At 42.7% G+C, this 23281-nt stretch overlaps 1 protein-coding gene across 1 annotated transcript in view; it reads left to right on the forward strand.

The window, feature by feature from the left end:
* Positions 1-23281, forward strand: part of PITRM1 (pitrilysin metallopeptidase 1) — a 79968-nt gene that overhangs the window by 13692 nt on the left and 42995 nt on the right. The window contains exons 2-9 of the mRNA XM_089668721.1: positions 121-223; positions 4254-4360; positions 10423-10574; positions 10925-11039; positions 11130-11226; positions 12680-12840; positions 18940-19066; positions 19283-19371. Of these exons, the coding sequence (XP_089524847.1) occupies positions 121-223; positions 4254-4360; positions 10423-10574; positions 10925-11039; positions 11130-11226; positions 12680-12840; positions 18940-19066; positions 19283-19371 (951 nt within the window). The remainder of the gene's footprint in view (positions 1-120; positions 224-4253; positions 4361-10422; positions 10575-10924; positions 11040-11129; positions 11227-12679; positions 12841-18939; positions 19067-19282; positions 19372-23281) is intronic.

Raw genomic sequence — 23281 nt, forward strand, 5'->3', positions numbered from 1 at the left:
TTTGAGCAGTGTTTATGTAAACTGTTGGCGTTTATTCTTGCTGTTCAAATATTTAATGCAATATACAATTTGAAGAACACTACCTTGCAATGCATTATTGTTGTTTTTTCCTTTTTGTAGAGCTTTATTTGCAAATTCATGGAGGTGGAAAGCAAGCTCTGCATCTGAGAGAGCACTGAATTATAAACCTGGCCAAGTTATTCATGGATTCACAGTGAAAGAGGTAATGACATGGCATTAACATGAGGTACAACTTGTTTGTATGAAGTGTGTATCTTGTATGACCTTCTCTGGTATAGAGACAAGGATAATATGCAAACTTCAGTATCTCCGGGCAGCCAGTCAGAATTCAATTTACTGATGTAATTTCTATAAAATATATTTTGTCTATATTCTTGGTTGACTCTACAGTCTGTCTTTAGGTTCACACCTTTCACATAGTAGAACTTCAAAATTTGTTCATATGCTACAGATAGTACAAAAAGGGAGAGGTGACGTCTATTTAAAACTGAACTTGAACACATAATTTTAATTCCTATGCATTACTCAATAGCCACAGGGATATAAATCTACTTTGTGTGCCCAAATGCCTTTTGCAAACCCAAATATATTGCAAATCCAATATTTTATTGGCCCTGTACCCTGAGCTGTGATCTGCTGTGTCCAAAGGACATGGCAAACACAGGACACTCAGGAGTGGCAAGAGCGGTAAGATGATTTATTACGCCCCCGCACCCTTAGGACAGAGCTGTCTAGCCATCTTAGTACAGTGGTTGGACGACAAGTGGTTAATGTATCCAAGTATTACAAGCTAATATGCAATTACAACCTATCACTTTTCCTTTTTTCTTGCTGTCCTTGGAGAACTCTAGTAGGGATAATCAAGTGTCCTGCCAGTAAAAATATTCTTTCATTTCTGATGAGATGTCTATAGTCTGCAGGCACTCTGTGTAAGCAAGCACCACCTATATCACTTTATATGTGTTTGCTTCATAGGCTATCCTGGCTCGGTGCCAGGTATGAGCTTGGAGTCTCAGGAATATCTTGGTTCTTGCAGCAGTAGTAAAACTTTTCCAGCTTTCCTCTCAATTACTCTGTTTTTGCATTTTTTTGTTTTGTACATGTTTTTAGATAAATGACTCAAGGCATATACACCGATCAGCCATAATGTCATGGCCATCCATTCAATATTGAGTAGGTCCCCTTTTTCCACCATAACAGCCCTGACCCTTCGAGTCCAATAGACCTCTGGCGGTATGCTGTGGTATACCTTCCATCAGTAGCAGATCACGTCCTCCGCTGGCTTGCCTTCTTCCCATAGTGCACCCTGGTGCCATCTCTTACCCAGGTAAGAGAGACACACAAAAAAAACAAAAGAAAACACTTCTTTAGACCAGGACACCTTCTTTCATTGCTCAGTGGTCCAGTTCTGATGCTCACGTTTCCATTGTAGGCTCTTTTGTCTGTGGACACGAGTCAGCGTGGGCATCCTAACCAGTCTGCTGCTGTACAGCCCCATACACAACAAACTGCAATGCATTGTGTGTGTTGACACCTTTCTATTGGAACCAGTATTAACTTTTTCAGCAATTTGAGCTCCAGTAGCTCTTCTATTGGATTGAACTACACCTTTGCTCCCCATGTGTATCAGTGAGCTGTGGCCACCTGTGACCTTGTCGTCTGTTGGCCTAACCACTGCAGACCGTGAACATCCCACAAGAGCTGAAATTTTGGAGTTGCTCTCACCTAGTCATCTACCCATTACAATTTGATCCTTGTCAAATCAAAGTCGTTCAGATCCTTACACTTGCCCATTTTTTTTCTGCTTTCAACACATCAGATTCATGGAAAACATGTTTACTTGTTTTCTAATATATCCCACCCACTCTTAGATGCCATTGTAAGAAATGATTGGTGTTATTCTCTTTACCTGTCAGTGGTTATAATGTTATGGCTGAGTGGTGTATATTTTATTAATAAGTTAATAATGAAATCTGCCAGTCCCAAATCAGCTGAATAACCATGTGTTTATATTCATTTTAATACATAGGTACACTTCTCCTTAGAGCAGCGGTTCTCAACCTGGGGGTCGAACAACCCTTTCACAGGGGTCCCCTAAGACCATCAGAAAACACATATTTCCGATGTGTAAAGAGCAGCTACTGTGTAGAAATCAGCTGCTGTGTTGAAAGCAGCTACTCTGTTAAAAGCAGCTACTGTGTTGAAAGCAGCAGTATTGGAGGTAAAACGACACTCATGAATTATAATTACTGGGTAAATAATTTTATGGTTGGGGGTCACCACAACATGAGGAACTGTATTAAAGGGTCACGGCATTAGGAAGGTTGAGAACCACTGCCTTAGAGGCACATAGTAGAATAGTGACTGTTTTCACTCTGCTAATTTTTGTTTGCATTTTGGTGGAGGTCATATCTTTGTGATTGAACTTACCTATTCTTTAAAGGAGAGCAAAACTTGGGGCCCACTGCAGAGATCAGTCTGCAACCACCAGCAGTTCTGCAGTCCTTTTCAGTATTGTGCTTTAGCACTTTTTTTTTGTCCCATGAGCCGCTACTTTCAAGACTTGCATATACAATGGGTATAGAAAACTCCCTTTTAAGATCAAAGTTTGTTGCTTTGCAGCCTGAAATGAAGAAACACATTTTTTGTTTTATCCAGCTGTTATAAATTTAAAAAATGACTTGTAAACTCAAACAGGTGTAGCTAATCACCTTCTCAATGGCACACAAAGCCATTCGACTTTCAACTGTGATTAGCTGTGGTCATTTTGATTAGCTCAGCATTAAAAGAGCTTTCCTGGAGCATTTCAGTCCCTGGTAGTGCAAATGAAGCAAACAATCATGGGTGGCAAGGCACTGTCAAAAGATCTCCAAGATAAAGTTGTGGACAGGCACAGGCAGGAGATTGATAAAAAAAATTTCAAAGGCTTTATGAATGCCTAGAAGAATCGTGAAGTCTATTTTTAAGAAGTGGAAGGTATTTGATGTAACACAGACCCTCCCTAGATCAGGACGTTGCTCCAAACTAGATGAAAGAGCAAGGAGAAAACTGGTCAGGGAGGCTGCCAAGAGGCCTACAGCAATTCTGAAGCAGTTGCAGGAATTTGACAGAGTGGTCATTGTGTTCATGTGGCAACAATATCACAAATTCTCCACAAATGTGGCTTGTATGGGAGGGTTGTAAGAAAACCACTCGTTAAGAAAGGCCACAAGGAGTCATGACTAAGCTTTGACAAAACGCACCTTGAAGATTCTGAGGCCACATGGAAAAAGGTGCAGTGGACAGACGAGACTAAAATTTTATTATTTGGCTTCAACACTAAACAATATGTCTGGCGGAAATCCAGTACAGCTCACTATCCATATAAAACCATTCCTACAGTAAAGCATGGAGGTGGTAATATTCTGTTATGGGGGGGTTCCTCTGCAGCAGGGACTAGAGCACTTGTCAGGATGGAATGAAGAATGAATGGGGAAAAATATCATCAAATGAGGAAAATCTGCTGCCCTCTGCCAGAAAGTTGTCAATGGGAAGAAGGTTTAGCTTCCAGCATGACAATGATCCAAACTACACAGCAAAAATGACCACACATGGTTAAAGGAGGAAAAGGTAAATGTCCTTGCAAGGCCTAGTCAGAGCACAGACCTAAATCCCATTGAAAATCTGTGGAATAACCTTGAAGTCCACAAACGGTCACCATCAAATTTACCTGAGCAATTCTGCAAAGAAGAGTGGGCAAATATTGCAAACTCCTAGATGTGCAAAGTTAGCAGAGACCTATCCCAACAGACCTAAAGGATGAAATTAAAACAAGTGGTTCAACAAAATACTGACACCAGGGGGGTGATCCTTTTTCCAACTTGGTGATTCTGTTTTTATATCCCTGACATGTTGGTGTTAAATCTTGCATTTGGATGTTATAAGTTGCACTGAGTAAATACAGTTGGATAGAACAAAAACTGTCTGACTCAATTTTCAGGCTGCAAAGCAACAAAATGTGATTATTTTAAAGGGGGTGATTCTTTTCTATACCCTCTATAATTAAAGGGTTGTATTGCTTGTTGTCCTGCTGTGGTTCTACCTGTGTACACCTAACTAGGTCTGGTATTACAACACACTTTGTATGAAATACTTTATTCTGTATTTACACTGTTGTGGTTATGGTTACAACTATTTATATTAAGCCTTTTGTTAAGTAAACCTTTAATAAGAGTTTGTTGTTTTTGTTTCAGGTCACGCCTGTTTCTGAATTTTTTATAACTGCAGTAAAGCTCGACCATGAAAACACAGGAGCGCAATTTTTACACCTCGCCAGGGATGATTCCGACAACTTGTTCAGGTACATCACTGAGCACAGCTTTCACAAATTAGCTGAACAGAGAATCTGATTCTGTTATATCTGTTATGTGCAACTTTCATTTATTCATACCCCTTCAAAAAAATAGATTTACCTACCACTGACATATACTTTAAAACATTGTGTTTTGGAGTGTATGAAAATTTGTCTTCAATGTATTCAACTATACTGTGATGACTGGGAGATTGTAAGAGGGCATTACTTAGTCAGTTGTCCTTTTAAAACAGGAAAAAAAACCAGGATAACAAGTGTGAGGTTCTGAAAAAATGAACATCGATACTCACCCACTTGCTGCAGCATCCCTAGCTGGCTCTAAGCCTGAGAATTGTGCGATCACATGACCACTGATCGCTCAGTTCTCAGTCTGCTTTGAGCAGAGATCAGTGACTATTGGTCATCGCTCCCTGCTCTATTTCTCCAGTGCTGACTGGAGTGCCAGGCTGGGAGGTGGGTGAGAGCTGCTGGCTCAGGCTGTCAGTGGCACACTGAGAGACTGAGCCAGCTGCCAATCAGGCATCTGGGTGAATCCTGACATTGTTGAGAATTTCCCAGAGGCTGGAGCAGCTTTGTGATATCAACTGATTCTGAGACACAGGAGAGTAAAAGCAAGTGCACTCCTGTGATCCACAAGAGAAGTATGAACAAAAGCTTTGACCATAGATATCTTCCACTGTAGACATCCCTAGCACCATGGGTGAACTGTTCAGTGTATAATTTCACAATTCATATCTAATCAATTCTCAGACGTGTCTGCATAATAATCTACCCATGGGTGGAATGTCACTGGTGCATATGAAGAGTTATGAGCCAAAATCTGAGTTAGGAAAGATTTTGGCTCTAGTTTAGGTCCACACCCAGACCTCCACGCCCTAAACGGGGTATTGGTCCTTGACTTCAGAGACACCCCCTGCTAGGGACTACAAAATAGGCTGTCAGGCCTAAGAGTGTAAGTTGAAGACGTCTCCCATTTTAACATCAGTACCACCTGGGAGACCCGTGCCCTCTCGCTCTGAAACTTGGATCTGCTGACCCAGGACTTTGGCAAGTATCTTTAACCCTTTCACCTCTCTCTGATATCTTTTTGCTGTGCTGTTAGTCTCTGTATATTTATATATATATATATATATATATCTATATATATATATCTAAGTTACATTTTTTTTTCTGTAAATATTTTTATTGCACCCTTTTGACCTTTTAGTAATAATTCTTTCCTTCTGAAAGTTTTGAACTGTTTCTATAGCGCTTTATGGCAATTTACGAATTCCTGCCTCTAAAGAGAACTCTACTGTGTTTAACTCTCCGCATAATCGGTCTGCGGTGACCGTATTATGCAGACAATTATCTCAACCATTATAGTGTGTTAGCTGATATTGCCGAGTTTCCTCTTTCTCTGTAGAAAAAGGAGGTGGTGGTAGTGTGAAGGGTTAATTGCATAATTAACCTGACCCAGTAACAATCGCTCAGGCTGCCGGTACATCGATTGTGGTCCAATTAGCTGGACAATCGTTGTGCTGGGTGTGGCATTGTTACGCACGTGACATCGCGGTTTTAGATCGGTTAGTCCTTCGGTCACGAGTTTAGTGAGAAGGGCTGTGGTCTGACGCCGTGATCGTGACAGCTCATAAGGCACCAGCCTTTTTACTACTAACGGTTTAAACTAGTCAGCATTTGAACCAGTGCTAAGAAAACTCTCACAGCTGTCTTTTGGATTTTGCCCTTTCTTGACAGATTGAATGTGAATACAACCCTTGTACTGAGCAGTGTGTGCGTTTAGTCTGCAAGTGGGAATTGAGATAAAAGTAGATTCTCTAGCCATTCTTTTATTTTTGCCTAGAGTAGAAAAGGGTTAGAACCTCCACCAGTTAGTGTTTTTTTTTTTTTTTTTTTTTCTGTCTGTGTCCCTGTTGGTGAGATCCAGGCTTGCTGTTTTAACGACCATTGTCACCCAGACAGAAATGATTGAAAATTCTACATTTATAGAGGACAAGATGCATCCTCTAGTTGTCACCCAAACAGGTGTCCCTGGTGGGGGATTTCCTCTGACTTTGGAGTAACTTTTACTCAGTTCCTGTTGTATCTGGGATGGGAAGAGAGGGGAAACGAAATCCCATCATGACTTTAACTGCTCCTGGAAGGCTGTAAAATTTTGACGTGGCTGTGCCCATGCAAACGCTGTATGTGCATTCACCTCTGTAAGCTGTATGTGCATAGCTCAGGGCGCATGCAGGTGCAAAAAAAAAAACAGCCTTCAGACAGAAGGGGTGCTAGTCCGTCGTAAGCCAATCCTAAAATAGTTAAATACATTCAAAATTAAAGGTGTTCATAAGGTGTATCTGTCTGTTTCATTGGAAAGCAGCCACAGCCTCAGTTTAAAGGCTTGTTATCTGCCAGCATTCTGCAGGGAAGGACCCTTGTGTAGAAGCAGTCAGTAATCTCTCTATGGTGCAATTATATTAAGAGAATAACACTGATCATCTTGTTACAATGTCACACTACTACCAGCCGTAACCTCCGCAACCTTAAACCTGCCTCCCTCCACTCCGCAGTTGATCAACTCCATGACCGCATCCTCCCCCTGTCCTGCCCCGACTTGGCTATGACCGCCTACAACAATGCGCTGTCAACAGCCCTTGACTCACTAGCGCCTTTAACCACACGCAACATCAGACCCCGACCGCTCCAGCCCTGGCAGACTGATCACACCAAAACCCTCAAACGACACAGTCGTGCCCTGGAGCGACTATGGCACAAAACCAAATCCCAACAAGCCTTCACCCGATACAAATCTGCCTTCCACACCTACACCTCCTCCCTCCATACTGCCAAACAAGCCTACTTCCTGACCCTCATCAAGGCCCTCTCCTCCAATCCTCGCCGACTCTTCTCCACCTTCAACTCTCTACTCTCGCCACCCCCACCTCCACCCAGCACCTCACTCACTGCCCTTGAGATTGCCAATCACTTCAAAAACAAGATTGACACAATTCGCAAGGACATTGCCGCAACTCACACGCCTTCTCAACCCGTCCCCTCTCACACAGCTACCCCCTCATCCCCCCTCCCCCTCGACATAACCCACAGGGACTTCGTCGCTGCTCAAACTCCCTCCAACCCCCTTCCCCCTCACTCAGCTACCCCCTCTACACCCCTCTCCCACGGCCCCACCACTGCTCTGACATCCTCTCCCACCCCACCCTACATTCCTCATACTGAAGCTCCCCCAACACTCCGCACCTTTGACCTTACTACCATCGAAGAAGTCTCCAAGATCCTCTCTGATGCCCGCCTCACCACCTGCCCCCTTGACCCTATCCCCTCACAACTCCTACAACCTCCCTCCCCCTCCATCCTACGCTCCCTCACCCACATCTTCAATCTCTCCCTCTCCTCCGGCACTTTCCCTTCCCCTCTGAAACATGCACACATCACCCCCATACTTAAAAAGCCCTCCCTGGACCCCAATGACCCGAACAACCTCAGACCCATCTCCCTGCTCCCATTTACATCTAAACTCCTCGAGCGCCTAGTCTACGCCCGCCTATGCTCTCGCCTCAACGACAACAACCTCCTCGATCCCCTACAGTCCGGCTTCCGTCCCCTACACTCCACCGAAACTGCCTTACTCAAACTCTCCAACGACCTGCTAACCGCCAAAGCTAATGGCCACTATTCAGTGCTCCTACTCCTTGACCTCTCTGCGGCCTTTGACACAGTCGACCACCCCCTCCTCCTCAAAAAACTACACTCCCTCGGCCTCAGAGATTCTGCTCTCTTCTGGCTCTCATCCTACCTGTCACAACGCTCTTTCAGCGTTACCTATAATGCCACCACCTCCCTCTCACTCCCCCTCTCTGTTGGGGTCCCTCAAGGCTCTGTCCTCGGGCCCCTTCTCTTCTCCATCTACACCTCCTCCCTTGGCCAACTCATACACTCTCACGGCTTCAACTACCACCTCTATGCCGACGACACACAAATCTATCTCTCAACCCCCCACCTCACCCCCTCGGTCTCCGCCCGAATCACACACCTGTTGAGCGACATATCAGACTGGATGTCGCTCCACTTCCTTAAACTGAACCTCTCCAAAACCGAGTTTCTTGTCTTCCCTCCAGCCCGGACACCACCCCCCATTGACTTCTCCATCATGTCCAACAACACCACCATCAAACCCGCCCCGCAGGCCAGAGTACTTGGTGTCATTTTGGACTCCAACCTATCCTTCCAGCCCCAAGTCCACTCTTTAACAAACTCGTGCAGACTCCACCTCCGCAACATTGCCAAAATCCGCACGTTCCTAACTCCAGAAACCACTAAACAGCTCATCCACTCCCTCATCATATCACGACTCGACTACTGCAACTCCCTCATCACTGGCCTGCCTCGCCGCTGGCTATCCCCGCTTCAGTCCATCCTGAATACGGCTGCCAGACTCATTCACCTTTCCAACCGCTCCGTTTCCGCCACCCCCCTCTGCCAATCCCTCCACTGGCTTCCGATTGCGCAACGGATCAAATTCAAAATCCTAACGCTGACGTACAAAGCTGTCCACCATACTGCCCCGAACTACATCACTGACCTAATATCCAAGTACCGCCCAGCACGCACACTCCGCTCCTCACAAGACCTCCTTCTCTCTAGTTTCCTGGTCTCCTCCTCCCATGCCCGCCTCCAGGACTTCTCCAGGGTGTCACCCATCCTCTGGAACTCCCTGCCCCAACCCATCAGATTATCACCTACTCTCCTCTCCTTTAGGCGCACCCTGAAAACCCATCTCTTCAGGGAAGCCTACCCCGCCCCCTGCTAACTTGCCGACCTCCTCCACTCTTCCTACCACTCCATCCCCCACAGCTATCTCCTCCTGTGCCACCATCCCCTCCCTCCTAGATTGTAAGCTTGAAAGAGCAGGGCCCTCGATCCCCTCATGTTTTGCATTGTATTGGTATTGTTCTGTCACATGTTCTGTCCCCCTTTATAATGTACAGCGCTGAGCGAACTATTGGCGCTTTATAAATACTGTATAATAATAATAATAATATCTAAAAGTGAGTGGGATATATTAGACAACAAGTAGACATGTTTTCCCTGAATCTGATAAAAGCCGAAAAAATGGGCAAGTGTAAGGATCTGAATGACTTTGACAAGGGTCAAATTGTAATGGGTAGACGACTGGGTCAGAGCAACTCCAAAAAAGCACAACTTCTGCTGAATTATACTTCCCTAATCTGCAGGGAGTATGTCAGACCTTTCAAGAGAGCAGTGGTCCTTCTCTACAGCATGCTGGCAGGGAACTTTTCAATCTGACAAACTCTTTTGAGGTTAATTGAGTAAATGATTGAACTGTCTTTTATTAATATTAGTAGTCCATTGAACTCTATATTAATCATCTGGTATATTTTAAGAAACGTGTATATATCTAATCTGGCAACAAATAAGAACTCCTTTTTATACAGGTCTGGCTTTAGTACAGTAAATTCTAATTAGTTTCTCCTAGATTACTGCCTTTTGTGCCTTGTGTTTTTTCCTCATGCGCAGTTTTGCAAAGGCCTGTAGCTTGATATTCATTAGCTCCAGTAAGTGTGTCAATTAGCTGTGAAAACGGAGCTTCAATTCGCATCCAAAGTAGTTGTTCAGTGGTTCAGGTCAGGTTTATATCAGGATCCAGAGAGAAAACCGGTATGAAATTGTGTTCACTAACTCACGGCATGTGCAATTTAGAACCAGTTCCTATAGAAGCCAATGAGCCTGTAATCCGCATCTGAACCGAACTGCACTGCTGAGAAATTGGACAGTACTCTTTCAATCCATACTGAATCCACACTGCCAGTGCACCGGACATATGTGAACAGGCACCACAGGAAGCAATGTTATTTCACATGTTATGCAGATTAGATGTGGTTCAAACTGCATCCAATCTACATATATGTGAAAAGGATACTGATGTTTGGAAATAATGTGTCTGATTTTTTCAGTATGGTTTGCGGTTTTATGTTTAACATTGAAACACTTTCCTGATCCAATACACGTTTGTGTCACTTGTACAGTGTGCAATTCCGGACAACACCTATGGACAGCACCGGTGTCCCGCATATCCTGGAACACACAGTTCTGGCCGGCTCCGAGAAATATCCGTGCCGTGACCCTTTCTTCAAGATGCAAAATCGGTCTTTGGCTACATTTATGAATGCCTTCACAGGTAATTATGGAACACTACATACAGTCAGTTTAAATGATCATGTATAAAGGCTATTTAATGAATTATCAGTTTGGATATTAACTTCTAATCTTCATGGGATGCTTTCACAGTTACATTGATTGGCCCTCACGCTCCACTGTAAACACAAAAACTGGAGGATGGCTGTGACAGGAAGAGAACCCCTGTGCCTCCCCAGGCAGTTTAGTGACCTTAGAAATTGGTAGCAGTGTTCTTTAAGCAAGTGAGACTAAGCACCTTACTGAAATAAATATCCTAGAGCAAGCACAGGTCAGGATAGCACAGAGTCATAAATCCTAATCCTTCTGTTGATTTTGAATTTTGTTTTTCAGCAAGCGATTACACCATGTACCCATTTTCTACTCAAAACCCAAAGGACTTCCAGAATCTTCTGTCTGTCTATTTAGATGCTGTGTTTTTTCCATTCCTTAGAGAACTGGACTTTTGGTAATGAATGTTGACATACCAAAGTAATTTATACTTTTGATTTATAAATGGTGATCAGTGCTCAGTGAATTTTCTTTTTGTTTATTTCAGGCAAGAAGGATGGAGATTAGAACATGAAAACCCCACTGATCCCAATTCTCCCTTAATGTTCAAAGGAGTTGTCTTTAATGAGATGAAGGGGGTAATGGTAAGTGATCTTCTCATGTTCTGTAATATCTGTGTAGTGTAGTGAAGTGTATCTTTTAAAGTAAATCTGTGAAATCAGAAATATGGGAGCTGACTTTACTAAAAGGTGCTGATTCTAAAGGCTGCATGTCGGCTGGTTCAACAGAAACTGGGCAACATTTGGCCTGTATACAGTGTCCTGTCCAACAGAATCCGGTCCTTACAACCACCTTTTTATCATACTGGAAAACAAGCAGCCGATCAGCACTTGTAGCCAATGGCTGCGAGCACTGATCAATGTATTCATGTGGGGGGCAGTCCCCTTGTCACAACACAATAGATCAGTAGGGAACATCACTTAGCACAGCGACCTCTTAGATTTTTTTTGTCGTTCAGCCTGTTTGGTTGAGTGAAAAAAAAAAAACAAACTCTCCTTGTGTATCTAACATAAGGCTGTCATCCTGACCCTCCACCAAGTAAGCATTGTGAAAAATAGAGATCCCTATCTCCAAGCTTGTTTCAGCCCGGTGACCTATTTGTTAACAGTATGATTAAGTTGGGAATCCTTCGCACAATATGTGAATGGATAGACAAAGCATTAGTATAAATCACACAAAAAGCACAAATAATGTAAAAACTATAGCAGAAAAGTGATTAGGATAGAAAGTCTAATCTCTCTTAAAAAAAAAAAAAAAAAAAAAAAGTCCATATAAGGAATCCTCAGTTAAAATGAACAAAACTAAAAACAATAAATTTTAACTTTTCCTTATAATCCACCGCTGTGAAAACATACTTCCAGAAGTATATCCTCTGTTCTCCAAGACATAAAACATACTGCGTAAAAATAGACCTTCCACTGGTGTGTGCCACTCACCTGTCCCCGATCAAGCGGTGTCCTCCCTGCAGCCAGTTTCACCAGCTGTTCAACCTCCCTGGCTCCAGCATTGTAAGTGTAGGCACACCAGCTGTGGCAGCTTGCACCTTCACAGCCGGGTGCCCACTGCGTGAGCAGCACTGCATCTTGTGAATGGTCTCGTAGTCAACTTTTTGACAGGCTGCTGGCATTGAGGCTGGACCTGGCTCCCTTGGGCGTGTAGTCTTAACTGCCCCCAACACTTAGCCCTTATACTGTCACCTTGGCAGTTAAATATCCTCATAACCAAAGTATTACCAACAATGAATGCCTACTTTATCAGTGTCCAAAATATGCCATGCCATCAATGGTTTCCTTATATTAGGTTGGCAAAGTGTAGACACCAGCACTGACACAACTTGTTTATGATTTATTGTTTCCACCTTACTGGTCCCTTTGTGTTTCTGAAGGCCATAGCAGTTTACATTGTCATCTGTGGCTTTAGTTGTGTGTTTGACCTGCATCTTTGCTTGTATGTTTGCTGTTTTGATTATCACCTTGTGATTAATTGTAACCTGTGATATGTTTTTTGTTTTTTTTTTTCTCTTACATTTTCCATTAGACAGATAATCAAAGAGTGTATTTACAGCGGCTACAAAACAAAGTTCTTCCTGAGGGTACATACTCTTTTGTGTCTGGAGGAGATCCACTAGACATTCCAAATCTAACATGGGAGCAGTTAAAACACTTCCATGCCACTCACTATCACCCAAGCAATGCCAGGTACAGTACCAGGGGACAGATGTCTTAATGCGCCATTGTTTATCTTTTACTGCCACTTTGTCAGCTCCAAGACTTTTCCTTATGCTGGAACTATTCCCTCTTTCTTCCCGAAGACGTCTTTAAAATGGCATCTAAGAAAAATGTGCGTCAGCAAACTTATTATACCCAAAGACTATATCTGATGCTGCCTACAGATTTAAAGTGGAACGTCACTCTCTGTCTGACTGTTTTTAATTCTTATGTTGCTAGCAATAGTAAATACATAGGAAAGTAGGTCATATTTTGCTTTCCATGAGGGGAGGTGGGATTTTCTCTAAGCATACCCTCCTCCTTGCATGTCTGAGCTAAGGACAGAGGAATTCCAGGAAGTGCTACATGAGTCATCTGCCCTTACTCAAGATGGCCATGGCCAAAAATGCTAGGAGGTGTTTTTCAAAGTGATCTCTCCGCAAAATAAAGTATGTTTTGAAAAGTAAAAATGGATTAAATGGCATTTTTGGGTTGTGGTGCTCTAATACAGTGTAGTTCCGCTTTAAGTCCATCCGTTACGGATTGTACACTCATCCTCTGATGGCGGTGGCCATTTTTTCTAGACCAAATCTATCCATGTATACCCCCTACAGTACAAAAAAGAAATTAGCTAAACTCTATTTTTTTTTTTTTTTTTTTTCCTCCTTGTGTTCTGTCTTCAAGAGAATTCTGCCTTATGTCGTCCAGTTATTTCTGTGACAAATCATTTTAATTTTTTCTCTTTGCTGTCGTAAAGCAGAACTTCACCCTAAAGGAAAAGCTATGCTTTATGTGTCGTCGTCGTCCCCCCCCCTTTTTAGTTAACCTTTTTTTTTTTTTTTTGGGGGGGGGGGGTGGGTTACCTGGTTTTGACATGTACCTGCTCCCACTTCCGGCTTTCGGTCGGATCGCTTCCCCACCTCAGGTCCCAGAGGGATGCAGGACCATTCAGAAAGCACAGTGCGGCTCGCATATGCACAGTGGTAAGCTGGTTGTGAAGCCTTAAGGAATTGCAGCCCATTGCCCACAGTAAACATGCTGGCACCGAGGACCTAACAACCGGTTCAGGTGAGGATGGCACTGGATCCCTGCACAGTTGAATGTCTATTTTATTAAAAGCCGCTAGCTTTTTTTTTTTTTTTTTTTTTTTTTTTTTTTCTTACCCAAACAGGGTGACGAACCTCTTTTATGAACTTTACAACAGCGCTATAGCCGAATGACGTCTACAGTGAGGTTGTCCTGTTCTGGGAGGGCGTCATGTGACAACATGAGGAAAGTGCTGCCAATAACCAGCAACTGTCACAGAGGACATCTGCACTGATTATTATCAGTGCAACCCCAAAAGTTCCCCTAGTGCCACCCATCAGCATCATCCGTGCCTCTTCATAAATTCCCATCAGTGCAGCCTCATCAACGCACATCAGTGATGAGGAAATGTACCTGTTTGCTCAATTTTATAATAGAAAAATAGTAAACCTTATTTTTTTTTTTTCTTCAACATATTGTGCTTTTTTTATTTATTTATTTTTTTGTTTATAGTGCAAAAAAAAAAAAAAACAGTGGCAATTCAATACCGCCAAAGAAAGCTCTATTTGTGTGAAAAAAATTCATATGGATACAGTGTTGCAAGACCGCACAATTATTCAAAGTGCGACAGCACTAAAAGCTGAAAATTGGCCTGGGCAAGAAGGGGGTAAAAGTGCCCGATAGGCAAGTGGTTAAATATTTTTTTGTATGGAGGACAGCTTACAGAGTAAAGCTTAAAACCGTAGAGCCTTACAATTGTGTTTAGGAGATTCATAACTATGTCCACCGTCTAGACCACTGTTCTTCTTCTTTTTCTTTTTTTTTTTTTTTTTTTTTTAATATATATATTTTAGCAGATTGTACATTTTTTTTTTTCTCTGTCTTTTTACTTGCTATACTAGTTTCATTAGCTTAAAATGTATTCTTTCCATGTACCTCGCTATTGAAAAGGTTGGAGTTAGACGAAAGATTATCTGTCCAGCAGCTTGTAAAGTGTGACAGTCCTTTGTCCGACTAACAATTCCTAACATCATTTCATGTATCTGCCAGATTCAACAGCTACTATTTTGGCAGCTTTATTTATGTCTCTTGCACTTCCTCTATTCCATGTATGTGTTTATTATGGCTGGTCATCTATTATGTATGGGTGGTGCTGTGTGAATTAGAAGGACTATTTTTACTTTTCTGTGTATTTTTACTTGTAGAGAGAATTTTTAGAAATAGAAAAGTCGAACCAGAGAAGAATAAAAAGTTAGATCGATCAGTAAAGGAAAAGCTGGATAAAAATGTCAGGGAGGGAGTTAACGGATGGTATTGGGAAAAACAAACAGATGTTTGTGGGATTGCGGCTCTTTTCCAGTTTTACTCCATCAAAACAGTATGGCAGAATTTTTGCTAACATTATTTTATATTCAGGAATTTTAGTCATTTAAGGGAAAAACTGTAAATGCTTGAAGAAAACTGCAAAGGGCTGCTTTTATCCTTAATAGCTGCAAAATGTGAGTCTGTTATAATTCTGGGAAATAGTGCATCTCTTGTGAAAGCAATGTTATTCAGTCCTGTAACTGCCAGCTACACATGCAGGGATTTAGGAATTTGAATTTGATTCTTTGTGTTGCATCATCTCCTGCAGCATGCCAAGACTGAGCAAAGAGAAGAAACTCTGCTCTTATGAGTTCCCAGTAGTAGGTTTCGCTTTGCGCTTTTAAAGCAGAGCTCCACCCAAAAGGGGAAGTTCCGCTTTAAGGACTGCTCCCCCGCTCCCCATTGATTGGCACCTTTTGGGGAGCGGGTACCCGAGTTTGACAGTTACCCCCTCCCACTTCCGGTCCGATTACCTAGGCGATTGGAAGCGGAAGTGTCCTCCTTCCCTCCTTCCCTGTAGTCTTTTGGGACACGTGACAGGTCCCAGAAGACTATAGGGACCATTCATGAAGCGCAGCACTACTACTGAAGCCGCAAGCTATCAGAGCCGCATGCCCACGCTGAAGATGCCGGCCTCCTGGAATACAGGACGGTCGGTGAAACGGGCTGCGGGGGACACACCACGGGAACGAGGGACAGGTAAGTGGCTGTTTTTTAAAAGTCAGCAGCTACAGTTTTTGTAGCTGCTGACTTTTATTTTTTGACAAGGTGAGTGGAACTCTGCTTTAAGGCCTTTATTCACACCATATGTGCAGAAGAGTGGTGAAAAAAACATGCAGTTTTCACTTGCAGAGGCACGAGTTTACATCCATTTTTTCTGCTCATTTCAGTGATTTATTTATTTATTTTTATGCACATTGACATTTGTTTTCATCCCTGTCTTTTATGTGCCCTGTTCACACCACAATGTTGATGTCATGTCAGTTTTTTTTTCAGATATGTGCGTAGAATAAATCTGCACATGATACCAGTGTTGTGATGTGAACAAGGCATGTAGAGAGCAATTCTTTTTTTCTTTTGAGCCCCTGCAGTATGCTTGCAGAAAAACTGACTCCTCTGCCCCGTGGTGTGAATGAGGCCTTAACCTGCATAGTGGTCTCTAGGGTGTGGTAAAAGATGCAAAAGGTTGTTTTGTGTTTTGTTTTTTTTATTTCTCTTTGAGACAGAGAAGTTCTTTGTATTGATTTCAGTAACTCCTTCGCTTAATGCTAAAGTTTAATTTGCTTATATTTGCCTTTTGTTCTCCCTCATCAACATGCTAATGACCTTTTTTATAGTATATGTAAACCCTCACCTTGTCAAACAACCCATTCAGTTTAAAACGTTCGTAAAAAGAAAACAAAATCTAAAAAATCTTCTCCCTGCAAGTTAAGAGTATAATGTGCTAGTATGCATCGCATAGTAGCATATTATGAAATACTTACCTGAAAATGAAGCCCTCCAGTGGAGCGCTGTCACTGCTCCCCAAAACTTCCATCTTCACCCAGTTTTCCTTATGGGTGCGCAATCTGCGGCCATCTGATTGGCCGAGCTGCGATGTGTGTGTATGTGCGTGGGAATTTCAGCCGTAGCACAGCTCTCTCAATGGACGACACGCCGTCCATTGAGAGTGCAGTGCGCACTTGTGGCTTCCCCGGCGCTTCTACAGTACATATCTCCTAAACCGTGCATGTTTAGAAAATATTTACAGTACTTACAGGTAAGCCTTATTTAAAGGCTTATCTGTAGGTAAAAGATACAAAAGATTGAGTTAACTTCCACTTTAAAATATAAATGAAAGGTAAATGTTTGTGTATAGATAGATATAAAAAAAAAAAATTCAAAATACTTCTCCCCACCCCCCTTTTTTTATAAGCGTTGACATATCCTCTGTTCTTCGCTGCATAGAGGTGAGGGTGGAGAAACGGCAGCGATCTTCCCAGTGAATGGCTGTGAAGGAGGGGGCATGTCAGGACAAGTCTGATCATTGCAGGAGAGCACATGGAGTTCCCAGCACAGTTAGAGAACTGACCATGCTGTGCTGTCATGCCTAGTGTGGTAAGTTCTTAATAGGAAAGCAGAGAGACCGGCAGGAAAACTAGAGATTTCACACAAAGGAAGCAATACAAACAGAACAGGATACTTTTTTTCTTACAAGTACATGGTAGAGCAGGCATATATCAGGAATAATAAATGTTGGGTTTACATATTTTTTAATCAATCCTCTCTGATTTCATCACCGGGTCTCTGTGCTTCTCTATGCAGTGCAGCAGGTAGCTTGGTGGTAGAGGGCAGCAGAGTGCTGTGCTTAGTACTTATCCCAAGAGCCCTCTATCCTGAAGTGGGCTGGCTCTTGGGAGAAGTCTTGCAAATATCAAATGCCTTGATGAGTGGGTGTCAGTCTGGAGGAATGGGTAAAGCAGGCTGCAGAAGCTCACAGTGTGCAGTAAAATCAGAGTAAGCACTTTCAGTACAGGTGAGTAGCCAAAACAAGCTGGCATTCAGTTTTAATGCCCAAATTGCAAAAAACATCTCTCCCCCCTCCCCCGCCACGAAATGAGAATGGGTAGGAATGGAACCTCTCACAGTTACTATGTGTCTCTCTTTATGCTCTGAGGTGCTAATTGTTTTGCTCTTTTTTTTGTGTTGTGTGCGTTCCGGACCTGCAGGCAAATTGCGCTGCTCTTCAGCAGATGCGTAGGGGAGCCATACATTTTTTTAATGACACCTATTCGCATTGGTAGAATGCCCATATTTTCACTCCAGGGAACCCCAGCACCATGCATTTCTGTGCAGCATAATTAAAAAGAAAAAAAAAATAAGTCCCGGGACTTCCTTACCTGCATTCAAATAAATGGGCTGCTGTACCCACAACATGTGCGCACAAACGCATTGCACAAGTGTGAACATAGCCTTAGATGATGTGTTTCTGGAATATAGCAATGAAGCATAATGGTGGAAGTCCAGCCTTAGGTGCAGAGTCGTCACACTGGGGCTGTTATTCCTGCCTGTCCTGTTTGCTTCACGGTATGGAGTAATGTTAACCAGAAAATAGTTTTCTATCCAAGTTATTCTGCAGCTGTCAGTGCTGTATTATACTGTAGTAACATCACCTACATACCACATACAGTGCGGTGTTCCACAGCATTACAAGCGACTACCAGTCTGCTGCTGAAACAAAATAAAGTCAGGTCAAGTCCATCCATTCAGTGGAACCCTTCTGTGTATATAAATGGATACAAGTCTTCTGCTGATTGGCTAAGATAGAAATCATGAACTCATCTGCCTGCCTCTCCAACTCGGCCAGTCAGTAGAAGCCTTGTATCTATAGATTAAAAAAAAAGCAAAAAAACTTCTGAATGGCTGAGAACACTCAGCCCGATCTTTTTTTTTTTTTTTTTTTTCTCCCCTCGGCAGTAGACCGTATGTTACCCATGATGCTACTGGACACAAGGAATCTGCATGCTATAGGCAACATAACAATAATTTCAGTGCAAGTACATAAATGGCCCATAAATTCCCCATGGACTATGACAAAATGCTAATATGACTGTATAGGACCTGTAGCAAGTATGCTTGTATATTTGCTTGTTTTTACGTTGTTTTACCATAATTAATAACGCTGAATTCATGAATAGTAAAGGTGTGTTCATTTTCCAGGTTCCTTACATATGGTGATATCCCCTTGGAGCAGCATTTACAACAGATCAATGACGATGCCTTGGCCAAGTTTAAGCGCATAAACCCCCAAGCTGATGTCTCTGCACAGAAGCACTGGGATGCACCGGTTAGTGTTTTCTTGAAGAGCTACTTTGGAAATAGTGTTGTATTCTGATAATTGTATTTATGTATTGATGGTATTCAGTATATTTTTGTTGGGAGCCTTGGCGCAAACCATGTACAGGTCCGTATGAGTGTCACTTGTATTAGTGCTACACTTTAAGTGCCACCTTATTTACAGTTTGCTTAGAAACAGGATATTAAAACAGTCTGTACTTTACAGAGAGAATATCAAACCACCTGTGCTGTAGACGCACTTGCACCAGATCCAACCAAACAGACGATGGTCAGCATTACCTTTCTGACGACTGAGTAAGTATCTAAATTTGCTAAGGCTTCATGCACACTGAGGAGCTCAAAAAAGTTTTTTGAGCTACAGGAGTTTTTAGAATCAAAAAACGTGGTGAAAAGCTTTTTTTTTTTTTGTATGCGTTTTAATGCTTGTTCCTGCGCCTGGCATTAATGCATTCTAATCGCCAGAATTCTGGCCAACAGAATGCATTAACACGTGCTTTCTTCACTTTTTGAGCAGTTTTTTTTTTTTTTTTTTTTTTTTTTTTTTTTTTTTTTATGCTCAAAAACTCTTCGTGTGTGGTGTGTTTTTGTTTTTTCTGCCTGAAAACTCCTATAGTGTTCATGGACACACAGGCTAAAATGGAGGGCAGTTACCAGGTAGAGGGGAAAAAAAAAAGCTCAAACGGCTGTTACTGCAGCTCAAAGAAGCTGCTCTATGTGAGGCCTAAAACTGTACAAACTTTTTCAATAGAAGAAATAGCGTACTGCTTGAAAGGCAGATGTAAAATGCATTAACCACTTCCCAACCGACGTGTGTGGGTGTATGTATACTGTTTTATGAATGCACAGTATACTATACTTAGTGTCACCTCAGGAAGTGGTGGTGACTTAAGGATTATGGCTGGATTCCGATCTCATTCTTTTGGGCCAGCACTTTTTTTCTAAAAGTGATCCAAGTGTCTCAACGGCAGCCCAATCACTTCTACAGGCAGGAAAAGGGGGGGCCCCCCACCCCGCTGTGTCGCACAGTTTCCGGGCTCTCATGTCTCTCTGGAGAGCTTAGGGGCACTGTGGGTGGTCGCACCAGCTAACCATAGAGATGAAGAGGGGTCTCGCAAATGCATACATAGGTCCCGCACGCATATGTAAACGGTGATTGCACCACATGTGTAAGGTATTGGTGCGAATGTCTGAATGGAAGCAATAATTCTAGCATCAGACCTCCTGTTTAACTGTAAACTAATAGCCTGTAAAGGCTTTTAAAGCGTTGCCTATGGATAACTTAATGTACCGTAGTTTGTCGCTGTTCCATTGGCATGCACAATTTTAAAGCGTGTTAGGTACTGATTTGCTCTGTGCAACATTGTCTTTTAAAAATGAAAACCTCTCGGCTATCAAGCACTTTTTTGTTACCTTCTGGAGCATGTTTTGGTCATCTACATCTGCTGTCCAGGTCCCTCGCTAGCATGGTTACTGGATATGGAGGACCAGTAATCCAGTGTTGTCAGTCTCCTAATGTTGACAACACCGCTGAAACTTCTTATATGGATCTCAGGAGGACGCTGGACAGCCAGTAGGAATAGGCAGTGGTGGGGCACCCGAACAATGGACCCCACTCCTGCAAACAGAACAAGAATGAAGACTAGGAACTGGAGTATTATGTGACTGTGGATTTAGTTGAATTAAAAGAGTAAGCAAACACAAGAAAAATCTAATGAAATCAATATTTGGTGTGATTACCCTTTTGGCTTCAAACCAGCATCAATTCAATTCATCAAGCTCTTGTGAAGACGCTCAAAAAAACAGGCAGCGTTGAGTGTAAACACAGTGGTCAGCCAAGGAAACTTAATGAAGCAGATGAAAGACACATCATGCTTCCCTTCGATATCAGAAGATGTCTAGCGGTGCTATCAGCACAGAACTGATGGAAACCAGGAAACCAGTGGGACCCAGGTACACCCACCTACTGTCTGGAGAATTCTTAACAGAAGTGGTCTAAATTGCAGCCAAAAATCCAAACCTTCAGTGTAGAAACATAGGAACTGGGTTGCAGAAAAATGGCAGCAGTGCTCTGGACTGAAGAGTCCAAAATGTTAAATACTCGGCTGTAGCAGGAGGCAGTTTGTTCACAGAGGGCTGGAGAGCAGTGCAATAATGAGTGTCTGCAGGCAACAGTGAAGCATGGTGGAGGATCCTTGCAAGTATGGGGCTGCATTTCTACAAATGGAGTTGATTTGGTCAGGATCAATGATGTGTGTCCTCAATGCTGAGAAATACAGACAGGTAGTTATCCATCATTCCATACAATCAGGGAGGTGTGCGAATCGCCCAAAATTTATTCTGCAGCAGGACAATTACCTGGAAGTGGTGGTTTGGCCCCCATAGAGCTCTGATCTCAACATCATGGAGTCTGTCTTGGATTACAGGAAGAGACAGAAAAATTAGAGGCAGGCTTCGTCTACAGAAGATTTGTGGTTAGTTCTCCAAGGTGTTTGAAACAACCTACCTGTCGAGTTCCTTCAAAAACTGTATGCAAGTGTACCTAGAAGAATTGATGCTGTTTTGAAGACAGTGGTCTTGCCAAATATTAATTTGATTCACTTACTTTCCATTTTAATTGATAAAAAGGAACTATTAACATTTCTATCTCTGAAAGCATTCTTAATTTACAGCATTTTTTCACAACTGCCTAAAACTTTTGCACGGGTGTGTGTGTGTGTGTGTGTGTACACTGCTCAAAAAAATTAAAGTAACACTTTTTAATCAGAGTATAGCATCAAGTCAATTAAACTCCTGGGATATTGATCTGGTCAGTTAAGTAGCAGGGGGGTTTGTTAATCAGTTTTAGCTGCTTTTGGTGTTCATGAAATTAACACTAGGTGCACTAGATGGGCAACAATGACCCCCGAAACAGGAATGGTTTTACAGGTGGAGGCCACTGACATCATTTTCCCTACTCATCTTTTCTGACTGTTTTTCACTAGTTTTGCATTTGGCTAGGGTCAGTGTCACTATTGGTAGCATGAAGTGATATCTGGACACTACAGAGTTTGCAGGTTGCCAGAAGGTTTGCTGTGTCTCCCAGCACAGTCTCAAGAGCATGGAGGAGATTCTAGGAAAAAAGTAGTTACTCTAGTAGAGTTGCACAGGGCCGTAGAAGGTCCTCAGCCCATCAGCAGGACTGGTATCTGCTTCTTTGTGGAAGGAGGAACAGGATGAGCACTGCCAGAGCCCTACAAAATGACCTCCAGCAGGCCACTGGTGTGAATGTCTCTGACCAAACAATCAGAAACAGACTTCATGAGGGTGGTGTGAGGGCCCGACGTCCTCTAGTGGGCCCTGTGCTCACTGCCTGGCACCATAGAGCTCAATTAGCATTTGCTATTGAACACCAGAATTGACAGGTCCGCCATTGGCGCCCTGTGCTTTTCACAGATGAGAGTAGGTTCACCCTGAGCACGTGACAGACGTGAAAGGGTCTGGAGAAGCCGAGGAGAACATTATGTTGCCTGTAACATTGTTCAGCATGACCGTTTTGGTGATAATGGTACCTTGTCTGCCATAAGGTATCAGGATGAAATCCTTGGACCCATTGTCAGTCCCTACACACGTGCAGTGTGTCCTGGTGCACGACAATGCCCGGCCTTATGTGGCGAGAGTATGCAGGCAGTTCCTGGAGGATGAAGGTATTGATACCATTGAATGACCCCCACGCTCACCTGACCTAAATCCAATAGAACACATCTGGGATATGTTTTGGTCCATCTGACGTTGCCAGGTTGCACCTCAGACTGTCCAGGAGCTCAGTGGTGCCCTGGTTCAGATCTTAGAGGAAATACCCCAGGACAACATCCGTCGTCTCAGGAGCATGCCCCGACGTTGTCAGGCATGCATACAAGCACTTAAGTACCATTCTGAGTTGCTGTAATGAAATTTCAGCAAAATGGACTAGCCTGCTACATTTCTTCATTTTATTTTCAGGGTGTCTTTGAATTCAGTCCTCTGTAGGTTGATAATTTTAATTTCCATCAAACGATGGGGCATCCTTACAATCCTAACACATTACCCAGTGCAGATCAGTATAGATATGCAGCATGATATTTTCCCCATTGAGATCTGATGTGTTTTCAAAGTGTTCCTTTTTAATTTTTTTTTTTGAGCAGTGTATAATAAATAAATATATATAATATACACATACATACAGCAG

The sequence above is a fragment of the Staurois parvus genome, unplaced genomic scaffold (assembly GCF_062004578.1).
Source record: "Staurois parvus isolate SC_StPar_1 unplaced genomic scaffold, SC_StPar_1.0 ptg000061l, whole genome shotgun sequence".
Taxonomy (NCBI): Eukaryota; Metazoa; Chordata; class Amphibia; order Anura; family Ranidae; genus Staurois; species Staurois parvus.